Here is a 26,239-nt window from a genome sequence, read left to right on the forward strand (position 1 = left end):
AGTATGTTGTTAATGAGAGCCTGGAAGACAGCGGGGGCCACTCGTCACGCTCTTAAATCCGGACAAGGGGGTACATGTTGTGCAGGTCCAAGGTAAATAGCTTGGCTCCTTAGAGAAGTTCGAAAGCAGTAGCCAGTTCCAGTACCAGTTCTTCATGGTGATGTTGTTCAGGCCCCTATAATCTATGCAGGGAACCAGCTTTCTTGCCCACAAAGAAGAACCCGGTCCCTGCCGGAGAGGAGAAGGGACGAATGATCCCCGCCGTGAGGGACTCGGTGATGTATTGGTCCATGGCTTGGCAATTCTTGGGTAACAAAGGAGTATAGACAACCCTTGGGAGGATTGGAGAACGAAGGCGTAGTCATATGGCCCGTGGGGTGGGTAAAGCGGGACTTGCCTAATGCCGCCTTGACATTGGATGTTATTCTGAAAGAACATGGGTGGAATCTGGTAGCTTCTCCGCAGGGGTGGGACTGAGGCATGATGTGGTAGCAAATCTTAAGGAGGTTGTGACACATAACAGGCTCAAGATCGAATTTGTGACCCAGTCGATCTACAAGTTATGACAGGTTAACCAAAGGGAGGCTCAAGATGAGCGTGGCGTGAGAACCCTCTATGATGAATAGGGAGGTTTGCTCTGAATGGTTGCCCGAGACCCTCGGGCCAATAAGGGGAATCCTATAAGTGATAGATAGGAGCAAACACCCGTCAAGAGCCTGGACCTCGAGAGGGGATCCTAAGGGCCTTTGCTCAGGCTGCGATAATTAAAGTGCAATCAGGTGGGTTTGCTGTCCATAGATGAGGAAGACGGTAGCTGACGTTGGTATGGGTGTCTCCTTGGAGTAGTGCCCCCTAGCTGAACTAAAGGGGTCCTTCCCTTTACGCTCTTGAGTAGATGGCCCAATTTTCCCACCCAGCAGAAGCAGGCTCCCTCCACTCAGTGTCACTCTCCCCTGTTGAGATGCGGGTCCTATCCAACTGTGTAGATCTCTCCTGGCATCGAAGCCAAATTGCAAAATGACAGCCGTAGCAAAAAGAGGAAGCATTAGAAACCGGTAAATTAATCAGCAAAACAACTATCAAAAAACTCAAAAGTCGTGGTCAAAAACAAGGAAAAGTCGTGGTCAAAAACAAGACGGGAAATCAACAGCAAAGTGACAAACCAAATCAAGAGGTGAGAGACGAGAAGATACAGTAAGGAAACAAAACACGACCTGCTTAAAAGAATAAAAAAAATAAATGCAATTCAAATAAGATTTACAGAAGCTTCCTGGTTTTATTATTTTACAATATTTTTAAGACTGAACATTTACTTTGGTGGATGTGTTTAAGCTGCTCAGAGACATCCAGTTTGCCAGTATTTCCTCTCAGTCAGGACAAAATCTGTGTTTTTGATCTGCTTATCGCTATAATCACAAGGAGTCACTATGAGATTCTAAGCTATAAACAGACTCGTCTCAGTTTATCACTTTCGCTTTCTTATGTTTTTGGTGCAAGCATTTTATCCTGCGTGTATCTTGAGTGTTTTAATAAAGTTTGCTATTGGGTGCAAAAAAGACACCTGGTTATTCAGAACCATGACAAAATGCTAGTTTCAGCTGTAACTGCAAATAAAAAAATTAAATTCCGGAGCAATACCACATACACCAACATAAAACAATTTATTAGCAGCAGCTTCCATTTAAAATCCACAAAAACCTTCACCTTATATTCTTTTTATAGACATTGCCTATCGCTAGAACTAAAAAAATTTCTCACAACAGATAACATTATTGCACTCACACTACCAGTATAGTAAAGTTAAAGCAGGTTATAGATTGGTAATTTATTGCAATGTAGTGTAATGCCATGCATGTATCAGCAGACCTGATAGTGGTGCACTGTAGAAAACCAATTTTCTCATTAAGTTCAGAAATGATGGTGTGAAGTTCAGTTATCCTCTCCTGATAATGCAGTGACTGCTCCTGAACCTTCTCATGTTCCTGCAGAAAGTGAGACAGCTTACACTGCAAGCGTACACATAAAAACACATACACACACACAATTAATCAGCATCCACCCCAAAGAGCAGAAATACTGGACATAAATAATAATAGTGCAAAACACAAAACATACACTGTTAACAGGCAATAGCAGCAGACACTAAACAGTATGTTGCTAGCCATTTTGTTTCCACTTTTTTGGGCACTCTTTTTCAGCTGGAAGTACCTAGTGACAAGCCTATGTACCTGACCCAGGCTAAACGGTTTACACTGTCTATCACTGAACACTTCAGTCTCAACTTCTCACGATTGCTTATAATTTTAATTTTGTGATAAACTTAAATTCTGATGATGCTCATACTCACATTTAACATAAGTAACTTTTTTTTCTCTACTGTGTAGAGTTTTAGAAGAAAACAACCCAAGAGCCAGCCAGAAGAGTATCTCCCTTAAAGTCTGGTTACTCTCAATGTTTTTTCTTTTTGCCTTCTCTGTAACCTTGTCCTTGCCACCATCACCTCTGCCTTGCTTACAGTATTAGGAATACATTTTAAAACAATATTTTGAATTTTAATTTCAAATTATGTCCATTAAAAGTATTGGTCTCAGGATCTCAGGTTAAAAATATGGAAATGCTAATGTAAAAAGTATTGGAAACAGTTCAGTAAGAGAGAGATTATGAGTCAACTGGCTAGAATAGAGCCAATATTGACAGACAGAGCTTTAATTTCTTAGCCTGCTGGATTTCAAGGCTTTTGTGTCCAAAAGCAGCTTTACACAATCAAAAGTTTTTTAAAGTTTATATAAATTGAAAATGTGTATTAATTAAAATAATAAAATTGTCCCTGATGATCAAGCCAATGGCGACAGTGGCGAGAAAAAAATCCCTGAGATGAATTGTTGTTAGGTCCCATCCAGCTAGTGTCTACCCCCCTCAAACCCAACTTGATGGCCAGCAATTCCCTTCATGAAGAATCTTGGATTTAAACTGTAGTGCAGCCTCTCTTAAGTATAGATAAAGCTGTCTTTGCTTCAGAGGTCCAGACAAATCAAGTAGAGGATGTTTTAGCCATGGCCTTAAGAGGAGCCACCACAGAATTGAAATGGAGGATGACCCACCAGTAAAAAACAAAACAAAAACACAGAAATCATTAGACTTTTACAGTGGAGGGTTTGGGCCAGTTTTTAACAACCTTTTTCTTCTTGGATCCATCTGGGGACTGCACTTGGATACTACAGTAGTTGATCAATTGGAATGGTTATTACCGTCGCGCTCACCGCCGTGTAAAAATGTCAGTGGCCAAAATAAATCAGTTGCATTTTAAAGTCATTCGTAAAATGGCCGCCAGGTGGCGCAAAGTGACATTTTCGCTCGTTGCAGTAAATACAATAGTGACTGTTATATAACGTATCTCTGTATCTGTTTATTGTTACTTAAGTTCTGGATTATTTTAGGTACTTTAAACACATTGTTGGGTTGCTCATGTTGGCTCATATGAGATGTAGTTTACAAATGAACACCTGGTTGGGTTATTTTGATCCAACAACTGGTTTATTCATTATTCTTTCGTTTCTCCAAATATCAGCCTGCAGAATGTTCGAAATATTACTGTTATTGTGTCACAGGTGTAGTTTTAAGAGTTGTTTAGGCAGGAATGCGTGTGTATACAGCTCAAAACCTCCATCAGTTATTAAAGATAGCGTCTATTTAGAAAAAATGCCCCGCGATTTCGAAACTTCAGGAAATCTCCCGGCGCTCTGCGCATAGCACCGGGCCAACTCATGTCGAAAAGAATTTATAAACGGTTTCTAAACGTGGAGTATTGTTTTTTTTACTTATAATATTTGTTAATTTAATTTAATGTAAATGAGGTTTGGGCTCAGGACTTCAATTCGGCATCGTGATTCTCCTCTTTAATTTACCCCATAGTCTAAATCAGCACTCATGAAGTTTTCCATGAAGTTTGATTATGGATGCGTCGGGAAAACAGCAAGCAGACTGACTCTGACCATTTAAAAAAACGTTTGAGTTCATTTTCTGACGCGCTGAAGTTCACCAAAAACAATACAGAACAGCGCACCTTATTTGCTTTCAAACATTTACAAAATCATTAAGTTTTTTCGTTATTGTGAGTGCGCTTAAATAAAAGTTGAGTCTTATAAATGCCATTTAATCTTATATAGTTTTATTATATAGTTTTTGCACATTAATCTGACAACAGTTTTTTCAGCCTGTCACGGCGTGCGCCCAAATCAATATCGCTCCTCGCTCACTAGTTAGGCGTCCTTCCCTTCAGACATGCGAAGCAGCGGGACCGCAGAATTACACATGACTGGTGAGCTATCGTTGCTATCGTTGCCCGGGCTTGCACCCCGCGCTATAAAATACTCGGGGTTTGTTGGGTTAAAGTGGATTTTACTACGCTCTGTGTATGCAACGCGCGTGCAACAACGCGGAAGTGCGGCATGCAAGCAGGGCAAATGGAACGCGCCCCGGGGACTTCAAAGGAGCGAGAGGTGGGAGGAGGGGCCGGTCCGGCCATCCGCGGAGAGCAGAGTCAGCGCGAGCGGACGAATGGCCATTGCACTTACACCGCGTAGTAAAATCCACTGTAACCCAACAAACCCTAAGTATTTTATAGCGCGGGTGCAAGCCCGAGATCATAATAAGCCGTGCCTTTATTCCGTCATGTCATGTGGGCATTATAAGATTTGTATTGAAAACTTCTAACTGGCAGCTGGCACGCCTAAAAATAGACGCAGGTTATTTTTTTATAGTCTAAATAAAAACCCTCCGCTTTAATTTCCTATAGTCTAATCAGCCCTCAACCGCACGCATAGTTTTCCCGAGCGCGAGGATTTTTTTTTGTGCTAAATAATGTTTATGCAGTATAATAATTCCTATTAATCCTGGGTTGTTCTTTTAGTGTCACTATAGCGCTTTACAATGCCAGACAACATTCAAACACAAATTATCCACCCTCCCCAGGTGTGAATCGGCTATTCTCACCTATACATTCAGAGGAACTGAAATGCACTTCTCCCCACTTTAAAAACCTCTTGAATCTGAGGCTGACTTTCAGTGATTTAAATTTGTAAATTTAAATTCTAAAGTTAACATTTTTAATCCTTGGAATGGAAGAACTTGAGATTTTCCTTATAATAGCGTAAATTGCATTGTTTTTACACAATAATCTTCTTTGGTATTTAAAAAAAAAAACGGGTATGGGGGCTATCTTGTTTTATTAATCCTTGTGCCTGGTTTAGGTTTGGTATTTAGTGCGCATCTGTTATATTACAACTAAATACCTTTTATTGGGGGTTAAGTGACTGATGTGCCTAACATTTTTCAGCTGAGCCTTTGTTTCACTGAATAATCAACCACCGCGACACCCTCTCTCTCTCTCTCTCTCTCACACACACACACACACACACACAAAGCCGACCAAATCATTAGCACCTCCCTCCCCCAGCACAGCCATTTACTTTCTATCCATTTACTTACATCTGAACTGAGTCGTTTGGGTAACATGGGTCGAACCCCTTACAAATCATAACAGTCTCCTGCATTTCATTCTTATAATAACGCAAAAACACAAGCGGGGCTGAAAGACCGACATCTGCTGACACAGTAGAATGTCCTAACACTGTTTTAATTTTCTGGTCATTTATTTCAGTTAATAAATCTACTATAAATTTAAAGAACACAAGAAATAAGATGACACAAATCCCTACATGCTTTTTTTCTAATTACAAATGATAAAATCTAAAGGCTCACTGTGTTAACATTTATTGTGCTAAAATTTGATCCTAATAAGATTTGATTTAATTTGAATTCTAGAACAGTGGCAGCTGGAACACCTAAAATAGTTTTACTATTTACTTTCCTACGTAGAATCAGCGCTTAATCGCACGCATAAAGTTTTGTAAATTCGTTTAATGTTTAATAGTAAATAATGACCCCCGTTGCGCTGTACCACCGCTCGGAAAACCTTATGAAATACAAGTTAAAGACAATTATGATGATCTGCCACGGCTTGCGTCTGTGATAGGCGTGCGCCCAAATCTACTATCGTTACTCGCTCACTCCGTAGGCTCCCTGAAAAGGCAGCAAACTGACGCAGCCGCCTATTCGTGCCGTCTGGCGTTAATTAACGTTAATATGATCTCGGGCTTGTTCCGCATTATAAAAGCAAGGCGCGGAGTTTTGTCCGAGGTCTGGAAAGTACGTGATGTGATGGAGAATATGAAAGAAGCATGTCAGTGGGGCGATGTGACGCGCCCCAGGGACTTTAAACAAGGACACTAGAATTCCGCCCTTTGATCTCCGCGCTGAGGACAGCGCGAGAAAGAGCTGCGCGAGCTCCTGCGGCATCTTCACTCCCGCACCGTGTGTTAAGTTTTTACGTCTACGAGGACTCGCGCCGGCCATCGACAGCGGGAGAAGCGCTGCCGCCGCGTGCTCAGTTCTGCCACTCCGCGCACCAACACTTATCGTCAGCTCTGTGCCCGCATGCCAGTGTGGCACAGCCCCCCGGAACTGCACATGCACAACCTTTATCCCATTCTTTCCATTTTTCCTCCTTCAACACTTTCCTTCCCCATTTTACCTAAATAAATTACCCTTTTCCTGTAAGACCTCGCCTCGTGTCCGTGCTTTATGGTGCCGCCCGTGCAACATGGGTCGAATCCGTTACAGATTATAACATTCTACTGCATTTCATTTTTATAACGCACAAACACAAGCGGGGCTGAATGACCGACATCAGCTGACGCAGTAGAACGTCCTGACAATGTTATAATTTTATGGTCATTTATTTCAGTTAATAAATCTACTACAAATTTAAAGAACACAAGATATAAGACGACACAAAACCCTACACGCGTCTTTTCTAATTACACGTGATAAAATTCAAAGGCTCACTGTATTAACATTTATTTTGTTTAAATTTGATCCTAATAAGATTTAATTTAATTTGAATTCTACATTTGTACTGTAATTTTAGTTCTGTGATTATAAATTTGTTTAACTACAATGTTTTACTTGATTTTATCCGCTACTACGTGCAGTTCTAAAACTCCGTGTCTCATTAATTTAGCAGAGAATGAACTAAGGCATGAGGCGTCAGCCTGTAGTTATATAGCGCTCAGCGGTAAAAGCCAGCAAACGCACAAAGCCAAAAAGGTACCGCAGTGCGCGGCGACGGTAGGACCTACATTCCGATTGAGTAACCACTGTATGAATCCCAGAAAGAAGACCTCTTGAGAAATGGAACTCGCACAGTGGCTCCTTAAATTAATTCAAAAGGCAAAGGCCCAGTTCAGCCATGACAGGATGGCTGAACTGGCCTAAGAGTCTCAGATAAATACTTCAATGAGTTTGGTTTTGAGGAAGAAAATTAACCCCCAACTCAATAACCCAGTGGACCTGTCTATGAGAGGCATATGAAGGCTTGGCCATAGGTAGAGCTGCAGAATTCTTTTTACCATTCAAGTTGTCAGAATAGTAAAAAATTACATACTTACATGTGTATATACACTTACACGTGTGCGCATATGCAGTTTTGAAAAAAAAAAAAAAAAAAGAGACCATTGCAATTTACTCCTGAGAACTTCTGGAATGTCATAAAGAGGAAGATAGATGGTCACAAACCATCAGGCAAAGCTGACCTGATTGCTTGAGTAATTTTATACCATTCTTTTTGCAAAAATGTGCAATGTGAAAAACTGGTGGAAAGCATGCCAAAACGCATTGAAAGCTGCAATTGCAAATCGGAAATATTCCACCAAACATGATTTCATAATGTTATTTATCCAAAGTATGAATACAATTTGTTTTCAAATTGAGTTATTAAACCTCTGCAAATAATGCATGATCTTGGGTTATTTTAATGTGCTGTGATGTTATTTTCTTTAAATATATACACTTTAAATAACAATAGTTATGATTTGAAATTAGGAGAAATATTGTGAGCAGTTCACAAAAAATTAAATAAAACTGTTCATCTGACCAATACATGCACCTGTAAGAAGAAAAACTTAGCAGTGGTCCCTTTTCTTTCCAGAGCTATAAAATTACAGAATATACACGCACACACACGCATATATACACAGTGGAACCCGTATAAATAATTTGAGTTTCCATGATTTCTTATGGGAAAATTCGATTTGGTTTATGAGTGTTTTGGAATATGAGCCCGCTTCCGGAACAAATAAGGCTTGTAACCCAAGGTTCCACTGTACACACACACACACACAGTATATACGCTGTATGCATGTATATATATATTATGTTTATATATGTTGCATTGTTGTAAAACAGAATCATCTCCTGCACTGCTACAGCATTTTTAACCTTTTTTTTTTCCCTTCACGCACGCCGTTGTTGCAGTATAGTTACTGAAGAACAGTCACTACACTTGGACACAAAATATTAAATAATGCTTTAAGCGCACACAGTCACAAAGTTATAGTAAACAATACACACATGCACAGATGTTGACTATACAAGTGACACACGGACTCTGAGACTGAGTATGGAAGAAAATTACTCAAAATCCCACAGCGCGAAAAAAAGCCTCAGTTGTGATTACAAGAAGCTCGGCAGACAAAGAGCATGCATATTACAATACTCGTAACAGGATCTTGCTCGTTTAACAAGTAAAAACCTTTTTTTATTATTTTGTTTCCAAAACGCTCGCAGACAAAGCAATTATGAAAACTACAGCTGGGGGCAAAGCTTTTTCTTACAAAGCCCCATTCTCACTGATCACTCAGGTTTGCTGACAGTGAGGTGATTGTTTGCTTTACATCTCAGGGAGCCCTCATGTCTGTGGTTCCTTTTGGCTCTCCACTTTTAGTTATGCTGTCAAATTAGTCCTGCCAGAGTCTCTGCTTGCATTCTACACTAAATATACATTCACATTATGTGACAGTGACCATACCTAACTGTTATCTCTCCTCGTCTGCTCTCCCCTCTTCTGTTCTCTCTCCCCCTCTCTCTTCCCCATCTCCCCCTCTTTTTCTTCCCTCTCTCTGTCGAGCTACACATGTCGTTCCCGAGCTACCAGTGATTCAGACTCCCTCTGCCCTCCGGACCTGTCTGACCCATCCTTTTGCCCCGCTTCTGGTTGGAGATTTTGTCGAATGGATGCCCCGTGTGTCTCTCTTTGGAATGTGTCTGGTGTCTGGGGATGGTTTTACTTTACCATAAAGATGGTTCTCGCCTCGATTGGTGTTGACAGCTGTTTCTCTGAGGACTTGACTTGGCTGCGGTTGCTCGATAGTTCAAGATTGCAATTGTCTCCAATAACTACCTGGACTCCATATTTACATCAATTAACATTAACTATTATAGCTGAACTGCCTGCCACCTAACACACAGTATAAATGCAGATCATTTACTGCTTTCTGTTTCACCCAAATAAGGATGGGTTCCCTGTTGAGTCTGGTTCCTCTCAAGGTTTCTTCCTATTACCATCTCGGGGAGTTTTTCCTTGCCACCGTCGCCCGCAGCTTGCTCACCAGGGACAATCTGCTCATCCTAATTCATGCACACTTACATTCAATACAGACTTAAATAATTATTTTGATTGTGTAAAGCTGCTTTGCGACAAGCAGCTTAATTGTTAAAAGCGCTATACAAATAAAATTTAATTAAGAATTAAGAACATAGCCCAGTATATCATCGGCATGCGCGAACCTGCAGCTCGTACTTTGACTTTACAAAAGGCAGTGTTTTCATCAAAAGGCTGATAAACGCGTGCGATTTATCGATAAAATGCAGACATATTCCACCAGAAGTCATCGCCTCTCGCAATAATGCAGATCAAACATAATACACCTGTCCATAAATAAATCGCACACGTTTTTCATCCTTTTGATCAAAACATTGTCTTTTGTTAAGGCTGCGAGTTTATACACGCCGATGAATACATTTTTGATTAATTTTAAAGCATCTTTTTAGGCCTAAATATAAATTTTTATTTATGGCCAGGTGTATTACGAAGTGAAGACCTGTTGTTCAGTTGTTCCTGTGTGGTCTATCTGCATGGAGAGTTTGTGTCCGCGCGCATCTCATACTGTAGGTGTATGCACGGAAAGTTTGTGTGTGTTTGTGACGTTATCTATTCCTTCAAACATGCTTCCGACCAACCAACCCTGACTTCCAAACTCAGAAGGCTACCTGTCATAGCCCATAACTGCTCTTTTGATCTGCTGGTTACAGCAGGGCGCTGACTGTTGATCAGTGTAAAGTAGCCTGTAAAAGCCAACATAAAAATCATTTAATATCTTTAGCACACCACTGACATGTACAGATTATTTTTCTTGCAACAACATTAAACACATACTGTTTTTTTTATGAGCCGGGTGTTCACAATTTTTTTTTTTGTGCTTTGAGGCGACTTGTTTTCTTTTCCAGAACGCTGTACAGACAGTAAAGAGTTACTGTAGGATACAAATACAACAAAACCCGAATGTCAAATAAAATCAGTGAAAACAAAAATCGGTAACTGAATAACTACAAAATATTATTAAAAGGCTTTCTTACCCGCACAAACGGCAACATTCTTTGTGGAATAAAAAGTCTCCATGTCTCTTGCTACTAATATCCGTTAGGAACTGCAAATGCCCACAGTTGTATCTTTTATAGCTTAGGACAATTACACAAAAATTGTGTGAATGTCTGCACCATCACTAACCATGCTTTAGTAAAGGGCTCTAAAACAACGGGAGTATGAATGACAATGTCGCGTTGTATTCAGCGAGTAGCAAATATTTTTGTGTTTGTTGCATTTCATGTTTGTAGTTTTATCGATAAATCTGCTCATATCTGCACACATGTTTATCAGCCTTTTGATCAAAAAGCCGAATGCACTTTCACTTTGCAAAAGGCAGTGTTTAGTGTATATTTAAAGCACATAAACATAATAAAACAATAATGTTTTAGGCTAACATACATTTTTGTATTCTTTGTTGTACTTCGTCTTTTTGCACACACGCGGGTGCGTTACAAGAATAATAAGTATAATAACAATAATAAACTCAGAGCACTACTACTACTACTACTACTAATAATAATAATACAAAATGGAGAAAGCGCAGTCAAAGAAGTATCATTAAAGGAGTAAAGAAAATGAAGAATAAATGCATATTAGTATTTACAGTTTGAGCCTGACACGTTTATGAGCTCTGTTGCTTGCTGTCAATGGGCGCCTAAGAGAGATAACACATTTTCAGCTTCAGTAGACACACAATACTTCAGATCGAAACACGACTGCCCCCTACAGGTAATGAAGGGCATTTTCACAGCTTGCCACGCGAGGCCGCAGCAAGTCGCAGGGTCCCTTTTCTCGAAGTACATGCTTTTTTTGGCCCATATAAAAGAACTTAACCAACCATTCAACTTTCTAATCGTCTTATGAGTAAAAATTATTGAAATCATTTGAATGGGATAAAGTAGCCTTGGAAGAATATTTATCTTCAGAAGGATAAATAAAAAAAGAAGGGAGATCCGACCCAACCAAGAAATAGGGAGGACATTCCACCTTTCTAAGTCCATCCAGATAAGTTTAAAAAGTGGAAGAAAATTTACTTTATACATCTGTTTAAAGGAGGGGGTAAAATTAATCCTTAAGTATATTAAACCATCAGGGGCCCATCTAAATGGGAAGGATGATAATGCTTGGGGTATTTGTTTTAAACCACCTATAGCAATTGCCATTGATTTATGATGATTACTTCTATATCCCGAGAATGTGCCAAACTTATCAATCATGTCCGAGAGAGCTGGGGTAGAGATAGCTGGATTCACCATAAATATCAAAATCTCATCAGCATATAAGACAATCTTATGTTGATTGTTTCCTATTGTTAGCCAATAATTTTATTATCTGCTCTAATTAGCTTCTGCCAGTGGTTCAATTAAACATAGCAAATAAAAGAGGCAAGAGAGGGCAGCCTTGTCTCGTTCCTCTCCCAACTTTGAATGTAGTAGAGCGACATCCATTAGTCAGCACGGCACTAAAAGGCTCATTGTACAATAACTTGATCCACTTAATAATAAGTCCAAATTTATGTAACATGTAAAATAAATAGGGCCATTTGAAGCAATCAAATGCCTTCTCCGCATCCAAGGAGATCACAAGGCCCTTTATTGACTGTTGTTTAGCAAACTGTATTACATTCAACAAACAAAGCATGTTGTTTTTTGTCCTATAATAAAGCCTGTTTGGTAATCCTTTACTAGAACAGGGTGAAGAAATTATAATCAAAATGCTATTATTTTGGAAAGAATCTTCAAATCTACCGAAATATGCCGATATTATGAACAGTCTTCCGCTTGCTTACCTTTTTACAAAATTAGGGATACATTTGCTTCTTTAAAAAATTGAGGCAAATAGCCTTTTAGTCATTAAGCATATTTAGTAGGGGATCAACTAGTAAATTTCTAAATTCTTTATAAAATTCACTACTAAGCCCATTTAGGTCAGGCGCTTTCCCAGATTGTAAACTCTTAATGCACCTGCTTTTTTGTGGTCCATGTAACAAATGTATCCATTGACGTTATTATGCTCACTACATACAGCATGCTACTGACCCGGTGTTATGCTCTAAAATGCCCCCCTGCCACGGAATGCCCCCTCTACATAATCTCTTTCAAACAATATATAAGAACGTAAATTCATAGGTTTATGGTTTACAAAATACAAATTAGAAAAAATGAATTTAATTATACAATAAGCAATATAAAAAATGTTGTTAAGGGGAAAAAATACATAAATTATATATTTTTTTTTCATATACATGTATATTTTATATTGCTTATTTTATAATAAAAATCGTTTCCTGTAATTTCTTTTTGTTTTTTTCACCACAAACAATATTTATTTAGTGTAATTTGTGATAAATAATTTATTTGTACATTGACAAACCCCTGCAAAATAAATGTGCCATAAAATAATCATTTTGGGGGATTTGTATTAATCGTCTCAACGGCTGTCACGTGCCTAGGGTTAATTATAATAGTAATAATATATTTGATAATAATAAACCTTTGACTGTGCTAATATAATATTTGATGGAGATTATGTAGGGGGCAATCCGTGGCGGGGGCATTTTAGCGCATAACACCTGTTTGTGTCCGCAGGTAAAGTTAGTTTTATAAACCCGCAAACAAGATACGCACATATATTTCCTCTCTACATTGTCTTTAAACTACATCCGCCTTAAATTATACATGTTTAAAAGCATAAACACCATTATTCTCTAGAATATTCTCATTATTCTATACTCCATTATACTCCTTCCCTTCTGTTCAGCGCCTGAAGGATCAAAAAGCAACTTTGTTACCACACTAGAAACCAGAAATGGCAGACTAGTACTGCCTGATAAAATATTAATGTTTAACAAAAATACAGAAACATCAGCATATACATTGGAATAAATGAAATTACATACATAATACCGAATGTTTCCTTATATATTGTTCCTCTGCAATTAACATGCCGACGGTAAACCGTTATTGTTGCACTATGGTTCCACTTTTTCTCTGATGTTATTTTAATTTACTCCATTTTTTTGCGTGTGATTGTTTAGTTTCGAGTGTCCGATCTTTATTGTCAATAAAGAAAAGAATGAATTAGAATAGGTACTTTCCTATTATTTTCCACTAATTCCCTCCCGTTCAATGCGCCCCTCCTGTCATGTCTGTATTCCCACACTTTGAGAACCACTGTCTTAGTGGCCTCTAAGACTTCCTTTTTTAATATAGGGGCATTGAGGAATGCAATCTGATCCTCTGATAGGGTGGGTAGTTTGAGGGTGGAAAAGAAGAGTTCCGTGGAATGTTTTGTATCCCCTTCTAATTCTGATTTATATAAATTCTCGAACCAATCTTTTAACATATTATTAATAGACAAGCTGTCTAGAAAGCTTTTACCTCTACTATCCACAATGGATAAAAAAGATTGAGAGTCTGATTTTTTCTTTGTAAGGTTTGCTAAATATTTCCCCACTTTATCCCCATGTTCATATAATTTCTGTCTAGCAGAGGAAATTTTCACCTCTGCTTGTTTAAGAGAATCTAAAGCAGATCAAATAGTGGAGATTTCTTTCATTTTATCAGGGGATGTTTTTTTTTTAAATATACAATCTCTTAGCATCCTTAAGCTTTGATTCTAAGATATCTTTTTGTTTAGCATCTTTTACTTAATGTATATGCTATGATAATGCCTCTAGAAAAAGCTTTGGTTGTTTCCCATAATAAAGATGGATCCACAGTTGGGGCAAAATTAATGGACATGAAGTTAAATTCCTCTGTAAAATAGGATATAAAATTATCGTCTGCAAAAATGAACGGGTAAAATCTCCAGGCATAAGACTTAGTATTTTGTTTCCCAAAAGAGTATTCGGCAAAAACTGCTGCATGATCAGAAATAGATATATTCCCTATATGGCAAGATGTGACATGCTCCAACATTTTTTGAAGACAAGAATTAATCTATCCTAGTATAACAGCTGTGGATCATAGAAAAAAAAAAGTATACTCATGTTCTGCAGGGTAGCAGGCCCTCAAAATATCTACATAGTCAAATTCCTCACAAAGAGCCTTAAGAGTTTTAGCCTGCGCTGACAATGGTTTACCTGTTGGGAATTTACCCTAGAACCCTCTTGGCTCTTGATGAAGGCGGTCGCATCTGCTCTCCCTCCCTTATCTCTCCCCGCTTGCTTCTCTTGTCTGTCTTGTGATACTATTCAGAGACTCTCCTCGCCTTGCTCTTGAAAATAAAAAGGAATATGGATTTGATCAAGTGGTCTCTGAATGAAATTGACACGATCTTCTCGACGAGAAGTGTGGGTTCTGGGGAACCTACTTGTCCTGCTGGGATGTTTGCTGCTGGATACACGATGGACGGTTGGGAGAAGTGGCGCATTGTGTGCCTGGCCGCACTGTCTCTGGAGGATGTTGAAGATATCTACCTATTCGGAACTTTGATAACAGGGATTCTGCTGATTGGATTAGGTGGAATACTTGGATATCGAAAAATCTTAAAAGCAGTCAGTCTCAACCCCAAGAGACTGGCTGGCTGGGAAATAGTGGTGACGAGAGCTGTCAGTAATCAGACTGTGGTTCTGGACCGCAAACTGGATAACATCTTGGTGAGACTAGCAGCTATGCAACGTGATTTGGACAAACCTGGAGACCAGTGATGGACATTAAATATCTGTGAAATTGGCAGATATTGATCGAAACCTGGAAAATATGATTTTCTTTTCGGCTGCCCCTTTTCTTTCCAGCTACTGCATTTCAAGGCCGTGGCTGGAGACATAAACTCCCCGAAGACCAAGATAACGAGACACTCTGGAATCCTACTTCCCTTCCCCCCTTCAAGGACACCTGGCGCAGACTATTACGGGATGTTACAGGCTTACAACTGACACGCACGCACTCACGCACACACATAACAGCTACAGATAGACACTCTACCTTCCCCATATCCAACGCCTTCGTGTGCTTATTCCCTTCAGTGTGGGTAGGCGGAATCAGGACCAGCGCTCTCTAGCTGCAGGGACTGGAGCTGTTTGCCTACATTGGACATTTCCTATCCCCTGTACCCTAATCGTTGCAATGTTTATGTCTTGTGTTTACATGTTTTTATGTGCTCGGTGCTGAGGTATTTTTGTACCCCTGATCGCACACTGCCCTTTTCGAAGGACAGTCTGGGAGGGGATTTTTTACCCTCGTTATCCTAATGTATCTATTCCTTATCTTCTATGATGGCGCCGGTTAGGTGGCACAAAATCATTTCACTGCATATTGTACTCTGTATGATTGTGTATGTGACAAATAAAATTTTAATTTGAATTTGAATTTTATCTATTATGGGGCATAATAGATAAATTATGCCCCATACCTTGCATAATTAAGATAACTACGCCTCTACTCCTTGAAGTAAAAGATGAGAAGAAGACCTGGCCAAATCCCTACTGTAATAGTTTAAAATGTTCATCATAAAAATGAGTCTCCTAAAGTAAAGCGACATGTACCCCCTCCTATGGAGTGATATCCCAGACATTATTCAAAAGGAATTGCAAATTAAACAAGTGAGTTTCCCATATGTGAACGCACAAAGTGTGCCATAATTTAAATGCAATTGCAAACTTTGCATTACCATTTGCTTTTTCGCGAACGCACACTGACTGCCAAATTCAAAATGAAAAGGAAAAGTCCATTTGCATTTCCTATGTCTTACAAGTCATGAGTCTGTTTTGTTTTTGTCATTGCTCAAATTTCTCCCTCTTGGTCGGCACGCCCCACAGTATAGACCCATCCTTGACGCTGATTGACAGGTTCCCGTGTAATGCATTGGAAATGCAATTGCAAATGGAAATTTCGTTTAAGTTTTGGCCGGCTTTACGCACGAGGCAGAGAAAGTGAAAAAGCAAATGTGGTAATTGACTTTGCTATTTAAATATGACAGGCTTATGACTTGTAAGACATGGGAAATGCAAATTGACTTTTCCTTTTTATTTGAAATTTGTCAGTCAGTGTGTATTCGCGAAGGCGAAAAAGCAAACAGTAATGCAAAGTTGGCAATTGCATTTGAATTATGGCACACTTTCTGCGTCCACATATGGGAAACGCAATTGCAAATGTAATTTGCGATTCCTTTTGAATAATGTCCGGAATATCACTCCATACCCTCCTTTTTTAAATAAGTTAAAACTTTTCTTCTCTTAACAGGTGTATGGATGCCATTAACATTCCATGTACAAACATTTAACGTTAACATTCTAAGTATGTATATTAGACATAATATAGCCCAGATGTACATGATGTAAATAACGTGAAAGTAAGCCAAAGAAGTGGTGAGCAAAAAAGAAAAAAAAAGGGTAACTAACCAATTAAAACAAAAAAAACTGTTGAAAACTGACGAAATTATACACTTTACCTCCCACTGTATAATGAGAGCACCAGTGAAAAGAGATCTTTTAATGACAAAAGGAAACCAAAATCCAACCAGAAAGTCAGGTGGTACTGCCGCCATTCATGACCGCATAACTTGAACAATACAGTGAACATAGTAAATCAACATGTCCCAATATCCTAGTTAAATTTACCTTATTTAAGCTCACACTAATGAATAATTATCTGGGACGGCTGTGGTATGTGTTAGGCAGTCAAGTATTATCAACCGACTCCGCATCCACTAAGCTCAAGAATGCCCTAACAGCACCTTCACTGAGCCATGGAAGTTTACCTTGAGAAGGGCAGGGTAAATTTGCCTGTATCCCGCACCTAGGGACTTCAGATGTCTCTTAACTTTGTCGAACTTCCTGACGTAGAGAAATCTTGAAAGAACATCACCGTGCTGTCTCCGAATGTCTTCCGCGCGGCTTTAACACTTATTGTTAGTCTTGAAAGTTGTGAAACCTCACCAAGATGGGTCGCGGTCGCTGCGTAGAGGAAGGTTGGGGGGGCGAGTGATCGGTGCGCTCTCTCTAGTTTTATACGGCCTGATTTTAAAGCAATGCAAAGAGTCTTAAGGAAGCCATGACTTGAAGAAACACGTCGGGTTATCACTCTCCACAACCTCAGGTAATCCGACAAACCGAATATTCTTCCTCCTTCCTCTGTTTTCGAGGTCTTTAGCCCGTTCGCTCGTCATGCACGAGTTTCTTAAGTGATCATAATTTTGCCTTGACTGGGGTTACCGTGTGCTCCATAGCAGATATCCTTGTTTCCGCTTCAGTGATCCGTTCATTATACTTGTCTAGCTGAGAGCGATGCAGTTGTAATGACTGCAAGATAGGATCAATCTTTTCGTCAATGAGCTTGGAGATATTGGCTGTAATCTCCGCAACCATGTCGGATATCGATAACGCAGGCAAACTTGTGCTGGCACTAGCAGTGTCAGCTCGCTCATCGGTCTCGTCAGAGCTGTTGGCCGTTTTCTCATGTGCTATGTTTTCTGACTGCCGCAAAAGAGTAATTCCATCTCAAATCAACCAGTGGAAGAGAAATTTTCCACCATCATTTCTCAGATTTAGCTGATTTTTTCACCAATTGTTGGTATTGGCATGAAAATAAAAAAACCCAATTTTTTGTCCCAACTCCTGCTCGTTAAAAAAATGGCAGCCATCTTGATTTTTGGCCTTGACGCGTTTTGACATGCCACACCCCTTTTTGAAATCCTCTTTTCCTAGATAACTCACTTGCTATATGTCATATGGAGATAAAACTTTGTGTATTTATGTAATTTTTTATGTAGATTCAGATCCTGAATCTGAATTCTTTTGTGGCTATGGAGCTATTTCTGAAAAAACATTTTTGGGGGTATTCCTTTTCAACCCCTCAGAACCCATTAAAAAATATACCAAAAAAATAGGGGTTACTTCACATTACCTCATCTTAAAAATAAATAAAAACCAGGGGTGTGTTATCCCCTGTTTTATAGAAATCATCAAAAATTTAATTTTCAGGTTTTGCAAATGTTTTACGATTTGATACACATTTTATATCCAGAGAATGTACATGGATGTACACAATAGGCCTTATCTACCAGTAATTGTGTCATTTTATGGGGGTACGTAAGATATGTAAGATACATGTATACATGTAAGATACATGTATCACTGTCAAACAGTATCCTGTAACTGAACCATTTACGTTCATACTGATTTGAAAGTTGAATTATCTCCAACAAACTCCATGAGTGAGTGTGTTTCATTTATGTTAATTTGTTTACTGAATCTTTCCAATGTAGTTTGTTGTCTTAATCACAATCTCTATGGAAGTCATGGAAGAAGGACCTAAACCATGTAGTATTGGCTTGGCTCTCAATAGCACTACGTGAAATCAAAACGCTTAATTCGGCTACAGGATTTAACAGAAAATGAACGGCATTTGTTGCTGATCAGAAGCACCGCTGCTGACTCTCTAAACCCAATGGATGCAACTATGTGCCTTCACCATCAAGCTACTAACAGATTACGTAAATACACCCAGTTGTATCCTCATATGACATATAGCAAGTGAGTTATCTAGGAAAAGAGGATTTAAAAAAGGGGTGTGGCATGTCTCAAAATGCGTTGAGGCCAAAAATCAAGATGGCTGCCATTTTTAACGAGCGGGAGTTGTGACAAAAAGTAATTATTTAAGTTCATAATGACATACATGAAGTACTCAGGTTGTATTACGTGGTTGTAATAATAGAGAATTCAGCAAAGTGACACCACTACTTAACCACACACAGCCTCCCTTGAAAACCTTGATATGCACAGTATTAAAGCAAAACGAAGAAATAACGTGACTACCCATAGCAGAGAAACTCCGAGATGAGATCTTATGTTAATCTCTTAATTACTTACATATGCAAAAATGAGCCGTCTTTGAGACTTGAATGAGATTTTAGCTGTTTTCTCGATTGTCTCATATGTGCCTCAAATATGGCTCATTAACTCTAAATCTCAGAGATAGTTCATATTTGTCTCGTGTGAGACCAACACTTTTTGTTTCCCCAAAGTATGTGAACACTAGTGTCAGCCACCAATTGAAATCAGCTGATTATTACTTAATTTTTACTGATCAGTCTCTCAAGTTGCTGATCACATAAACCTATATAGGCCTACTATTGTGATGACGCAAAATACATTAGTCGACAACCACATTAAACTGCCGTTGCCAGTCTGTGAATATTATCAAGTCTCTTTAAAAGATATTAATTTTGCAATATTTTGGTTTTTCTAAAGCAAAACCACATAGTGGACTCTCCGCTGTAAGCTTTAACAAAACAAAACACCAACAATAATTAGAGCATATAAATATATCCAAAGACAGCAGCTAACTGTTGTGCGTCATCCCCAATTCAATCAGCTATAGCAGAATTCATTAAAATGCTCTGGCCTTTGTTTGCAGAAAGTAAAATGACTAAGACAATTATCATAAAAATAATAATGAGAGAAATAAAGGGCAGTTCCCAGCTGTGGCCAAGCCAGTGCAGGTTTAAATTTATGAAACTTTCTCAGATCTTCATAATATTTGTGCACTGCTGTTTAAAATTATTATTCACTGCTATGAAAAACAAACAATACTACACAATAGAAAATAATGGAGCAAACACAGAAAATAAACACTTTTTATGAAGATCCCAATAACCCCCAGATATCAGACGATTCTGGTTGCTGTGATATATAAATGGACATGCACAGGACAGGGTAAAAGTAGCCCAAGTAACTGCCCATTTGTCCTCACTTGAATATACAGTGGTGTGAAAAACTATTTGCTCCCTTCCTGATTTCTTGTTCTTTTGCATATTTGTCACACAAAATGTTTCTGATCATTAAACACATTTAACTATTAGTCAAAGATAACACAAGTAAACACAAAATGCAGTTTTTAAATGATGGTTTTTATTATTTAAAGAGAAAAAAAATCCAAACCTACATGGCCCTGTGTGAAAAAGTAATTGCCCCTTGAACCTAATAACTGGTTGGGCCACCCTTAGCAGCAATAACTGCAATCAAGCGTTTGCGATAACTTGCAACGAGTCTTTTACAGCGCTCTGGAGGAATTTTGGCCCACTCATCTTTGCAGAATTGTTGTAATTCAGCTTTGTTTGAGGGTTTTCTAGCATGAACCGCCTTTTTAAGGTCATGCCACAACATCTCAATAGGATTCAGGTCAGGACTTTGACTAGGCCACTCCAAAGTCTTCATTTTGTTTTTCTTTAGCCATTCAGAGGTGGATTTGCTGGTGTGTTTTGGGTCATTGTCCTGCTGCAGCACCCAAGATCGCTTCAGCTTGAGTTGACGAACAGATGGCCGGACATTCTCCTTTAGGATTTTTTGGTAGACAGTAGAATTCATGGTTCCATCTATCACAGCAAGCCTTCCAGGTCCTGAAGCAGCAAAACAACCCCAGACCATCACACTACCACCACCATATTTTACTGTTGGTATGATGTTCTTTTTCTGAAATGCTGTGTTACTTTTATGCCAGATGTAACGGGACACGCACTTTCCAAAAAGTTCATATTTTGTCTCGTCGGTCCACAAGGTATTTTCCCAAAAGTCTTGGCAATCATTGAGATGTTTTTTTAGCAAAATTGAGACGAGCCTTAATGTTTTTTTTGCTTAAAAGTGGTTTGCGCCTTGGAAATCTGCCATGCAGGCCGTTTTTGCCCAGTCTCTTTCTTATGGTGGAGTCGTGAACACTGACCTTAATTGAGGCAAGTGAGGCCTGCAGTTCTTTAGATGTTGTCCTGGGGTCTTTTGTGGCCTCTCGGATGAGTTGTATCTGCGCTCTTGGGGTAATTTTGGTCGGCCGGCCACTACTGGGAAGGTTCACCACTGTTCCATGTTTTTGCCATTTGTGGATAATGGCTCTCACTGAGGTTCGCTGGAGTCCCAAAGCTTTAGAAATGGCTTTAAAACCTTTACCAGACTGATAGATCTCAATTACTTTTGTTCTCATTTGTTCCAGAATTTCTTTGGATCTTGGCATGATGTCTAGCTTTTGAGGTGCTTTTGGTCTACCTCTCTGTGTCAGGTAGCTCCTATTTAAGTGATTTCTTGAATGAAACAGGTGTGGCAGTAATCAGGCCTGGGGGTGACTACAGAAATTGAACTCAGGTGTGATAAACCACAGTTAAGTTATTTTTTAACAAGGGGGGCAATCACTTCTTCACACAGGGCCCTGTAGATTTGGAGTTTTTTTTCTCCCTTAATAACGTAAACCTTCATTTAAAAACTGCATTTCGTGTTCAATTATGTTATCTTTGACTAATATTTAACGGTTTTTGATGAGCAGAAACATTCAAGTGTGACAAACATGCAAAAAAATAAGAAATCAGAAAGGGGGCAAATAGTTTTCCACACCACTGTATTGTCTAATTTTTGCTGATGTGACCTCATAAATTCGAGTAACTGCCAAAGCTAAACCAATAAAAAAAAATAAAAAACACTAACAAAAAGCTTAAAAGCTGTTTTAAAAAAAAGAACAAAAAGAAAAAAAATGACAACGCAATCCCCATAATTTGTGAAATTATAGCTTGAGTTGATATTACGCAAGAGTAACGAGTGAGTCTTTTGAAGCTGTTGAAATAATTTATCCCGAATGGTATAAACACTGATTCTTTGTATATAAAATTCTCAACATATGCTTCCGAAGAGTCAGCAAATTGGCACATTTGCATCGCATCATTTGATAATATATATTAAGCCATTATGATGTTATAATTTCCCTTTGAGATTAATAAAGTATTGTATCTATCTACAGTGCCATGAAAAAAAGTGATTCCTGATTTGATTTGATTTTTTTGCATATGCAGCAGGGCAATGATCCGAAACACACCAACAAGTCCACTTCTAAATGGCTCAAAAAACAAAATTAAGGTTTGGTGCGGACTAGTCAAAGTTTGGACGAATCTGACTGAGATTACTTTAATCAGGCTGTTCATGCTTAAAAAACCTCAGTCACAAGTCTTAAGTGAAACATAGGGAGCCTACAGAATGAGCAAGGAGCGACAATAGATTGAGGCGCATGCTGTGACACCCTCTGATGTGGCTCAATTAAAACAATTTATGCCAAGAAGAGTAAAATAATCCTCCACAGGGATGTGAAAGACTTATTGATTGCAGCTGTTGCCACCAAGGTTGGATTTTTGGTTTGAGGCAATTACTTTTCACATAGAGCCAAGGAGGTCTGGACAACTTAATATATGAAATAATAATTTAAAAACTGCATTTTGTATTAACTCGAGTTATCATTGTAGTAATCGTTATAATATTAAAATGTGTTATATGCAAAAAACTTATTTTTTTTATTGGAAAGAGGAATACATTTACACTGTACTAGTGTAAATTGTCAAATATTTTAGTCTTAGTCCTGGTTAATGTCCCTGTTGGTCATCATTATATTTAGTTCTATTTTTGTTTAGTCGCGTTTTAATCAACTAAATGTCTGGACATTTTTAGTCTAATCATTTTTGGTCTAGTTTTATTTAGAGGAAACTTTTTTAGTCTGGAATAAGTTAATAACATTTCATTTTAGCAATAAGATTGTTAATTAAGCCTTGCTTCAATCTAGTCTAGCCAAAACCATTTAAGGTTTTTCACAAAATAATTATTTTAAAATCTATATTTTTATCTGATGTTTTTAGCTAATTATATTTATTTTTAGCCATCACACTTTAAAAAAAAATACACACTGTTGTAGGCCTAGCTCCTATGGGTCACAATCATTTGCAAACCTATTAGCTTAATGTGTTTGGCAACAGTTCAATTATAAAATAAAAAAAAATAAATCACAACATAATTATGGTATACTACATTAACATGTGGTAACAATTACCACAAAGAGGTGATTTTTATGGTATGCCTTGATAAGTCTCTTCAGGTTTGTGGTATTTTTCCCAGCAATTGTGTGCCCACACTGTTTCCCCACCGATATTATTACACATCAGCTTTTTTTCTCTCAGATTCAATATACAGAAAATAGGCCCAAATAAATATATAAATATATATAAAATATTTTTTGAGGTAGAGAAGCGCGGACACTGGTCAGGGTCAGTTCACCTGCATCTATCTACACAAATTAATTAATTAATTAATTAACAACCAGCAGTGCTCATATGAATCACGTTGGTATTAAATAAACTCTTAAAGTGTTAAATCAACACTGGGGATTTAACTGTTAACCCAAACCAATCATAGCTATCTGGCTTAAATATAGGCAGCTATATCACAAGCAAACATGGACATTTCTTTTGAAAAGAAAGCTGATGCAAGGGGAAAATAACTTCTATAATATTGTTTAGTATGTTCTATTAAGAGATCTGAAAAGCACCACTTTTCTGTTTATTATTATTTTTTTTTACACTTTTTCAGTCAAACATTTTGGGGAAAAAATGAGGTTTGTTAATGGGGTGCTAATGGTTTTCCATTTTTCTGATTCAAACTGGATGACCACTTCACCCTTAATTGTGCACGCACCAAATTACTAGACTATGTAATAGTAAGGATTTATTGATTAAATAGATTTTTGTTCAATTAAACATTGCATTAAATGACAAATTATTTGTTTCACATTATTATGTTCATGGATATATTGTCAGGATGTGATAATGTAATTATATTTACAAACAACCTAAAATTAGGAACAGTAAGAGAAAAAAAAATAAATATTAACGACTGTCCTGAATCAGAAATTTTACTGATGTATGACCATTTCATAAACATTAGATTTACCTTATTCATATAAAGAATTTACAGGACTGCACAACGAATGTGTCTGGTATAGATCCCAAAGAGATGCAATAAAGACGGCCAAATGGCTTTAATAAAAAGTGTTCAGGGAAAAACAGAGACTTCGCAAACATGCTTATGGGGTCCTTGGGACACTTCCTGTTTGACTGTAAACAGACAGCTGAATTGCAACGTCCAACTCAGACTCCAGTACTACCTGGTAGAAAGGTGGATTTATTTTTATAAGTTATAAAACCTTAACTTTTTTTTCACTTGTGAAGTCTGGTGCTCCTCGGGGGGCTTAAAACGCAGTGCTCCTTATAGAGTACGCCCGTGCGTGCGTGTGTGTGTGTGTGTGTGTTGGGGTTGCGGCAAAAGATCAAAGCAGTCACCGTATAATAGAGAAAAAGAAAGACTACAGAATAATAAATGAGTTAAACAGTGAGATGGTGAGAGCATTGGCAAAAAGAGTATTGGCGAATAGAGTAAGAACAGGGCCGTTTCATATAGTGGAGATAGCGCGAAGATTATTAATATAAGTTGGTCTCAAAACGAAAAGGGAACAAGAAGAGAACAATTAAATCTTCCCATACACCACACCATAAATCATTTCTGTACCGAGACCCGTCTTACCTTGCTGTCTGCGTGTGACTCGGCTCCGGCTCCTACGGCCACTCCCGAGTGCATGGTGTCTAAACTCTTGTGTCCGGCTCTAAATTCCTCGGTTTTGCATTCCGCCGCTGGGAATAACGATAGAATAGACGGTTTGTTCTGCAGTTTTAAATTTCCTGTATGTAGGTATTTGCATACGATTAATTATTTGAGTTGTCTTAGGCTTATCCGATGATAGTTGCCAAAACAAGAAAGAAAGACAAAAACCTTGGTCGAAGACTCAGAACCACAACTCCGTACTGCTCTTGACTATGCGCTCTCTCTCTCTCTGAGTGGAAACAAGCGAGGGAGGGAGGGAGAGGAAGAGGTACCTCCCTAGAGCCCCCGTGCGTTAGGGGAGAACAGAACACGGACTAATTAGTGTTGTCAATTGTTATACAATTGTTTCACGTTCAGGGGTCCGTTCTTCGTACGTCGCTAACTCAGTTAGCTGGATTTGTCCTGATCTTGGATTGTTTTGTTCTTCGATGCGCATCTCGTATTTGCTGTCATAGCAACATGTCCGTAAGCTTAAACCTGCTCGGTAGCAGGTTTATTTAATGTAAACAGGATTTAGGCTGCGCTCCTGGCGGGTTATGATTGTTTGAAATGGCGAGGTCACATCTGATTCGTTAAAGAGCACGACTGACGCAGACTGACTCACGTGGGGAAAGAAAAGTATCTTGCATATAATCGCTATCAAATATTATATTAGAAGATAAATTCATAGGTTTATTATTATCAAATATGATATTACTATTATAATTAACCCTAGGACCGAGACAGCCGTCAAGACCATTAGTACAAATTCTTGTATAATGTTTATTTTGTAACACATTTATTTTTCAGGGGTTTGTCATAAAAATATGCAAAAAAAATATTTCTAAATAATAAAAATAAATATTTTATAATGATAAATTGGACGAAACTAATTTTATTATAAAAGTATACATGTTGTATTTGACAAAAAATATTATTTCTATTTTTCATATACAACATATTTATTTTCATATTGCTTATTTTATTGTCTCATGTAATTTCTAAAACCATTAACCTATGAATTTATGTTCTAATATAATATTTGATAGCAATCCATGGCAGGGGGCATTTCAGCGCATAACACGTGTTACAAAAAAATTTGAGCCGCTCTTTTTTGCTATTTCGTCAACCAATCAAAGGGCTTGTGATCAGTGTTTCTACTGTCGATGCATATCGCCTTTTAAACCAACGCATGAACGCGCAATAATCCTACAAAACTCAATCTAGCTATACTAATCATCAATCACAGGTGCTTGAAGAACCAACTTAGCCAGATCGTACAGTAATTAGCACGATGATCTCATCTTAGATGTGTCGGT

The 26,239-nt window shown here is 38.3% G+C and overlaps 1 protein-coding gene across 7 annotated transcripts in view; it reads right to left on the bottom strand.

Annotated features, from left to right (window-relative positions):
* Nucleotides 1-25,217, bottom strand: part of mcc (MCC regulator of WNT signaling pathway) — a 355,742-nt gene extending 330,525 nt beyond the window's left edge. For 3 of the 7 annotated variants that reach the window (XM_053485496.1, XM_053485495.1, XM_053485490.1), the window contains exons 1-2: nt 24,864-25,217; nt 1,867-2,006 (exon numbers count right to left, since the gene is read on the bottom strand). In XM_053485496.1, the coding sequence (XP_053341471.1) occupies nt 1,867-2,006; nt 24,864-24,917 (194 nt within the window). In that variant the 5' untranslated portion in view covers nt 24,918-25,217. The remainder of the gene's footprint in view (nt 1-1,866; nt 2,007-24,863) is intronic. The other 4 variants (XM_053485491.1, XM_053485493.1, XM_053485494.1 and 1 more) reach the window with 4 other exon arrangements.
* Nucleotides 25,218-26,239: the final 1,022 nt, after the last annotated feature.

The sequence above is a fragment of the Clarias gariepinus genome, chromosome 24 (genome assembly GCF_024256425.1).
Source record: "Clarias gariepinus isolate MV-2021 ecotype Netherlands chromosome 24, CGAR_prim_01v2, whole genome shotgun sequence".
In the NCBI taxonomy this organism is placed as follows: domain Eukaryota; kingdom Metazoa; phylum Chordata; class Actinopteri; order Siluriformes; family Clariidae; genus Clarias; species Clarias gariepinus.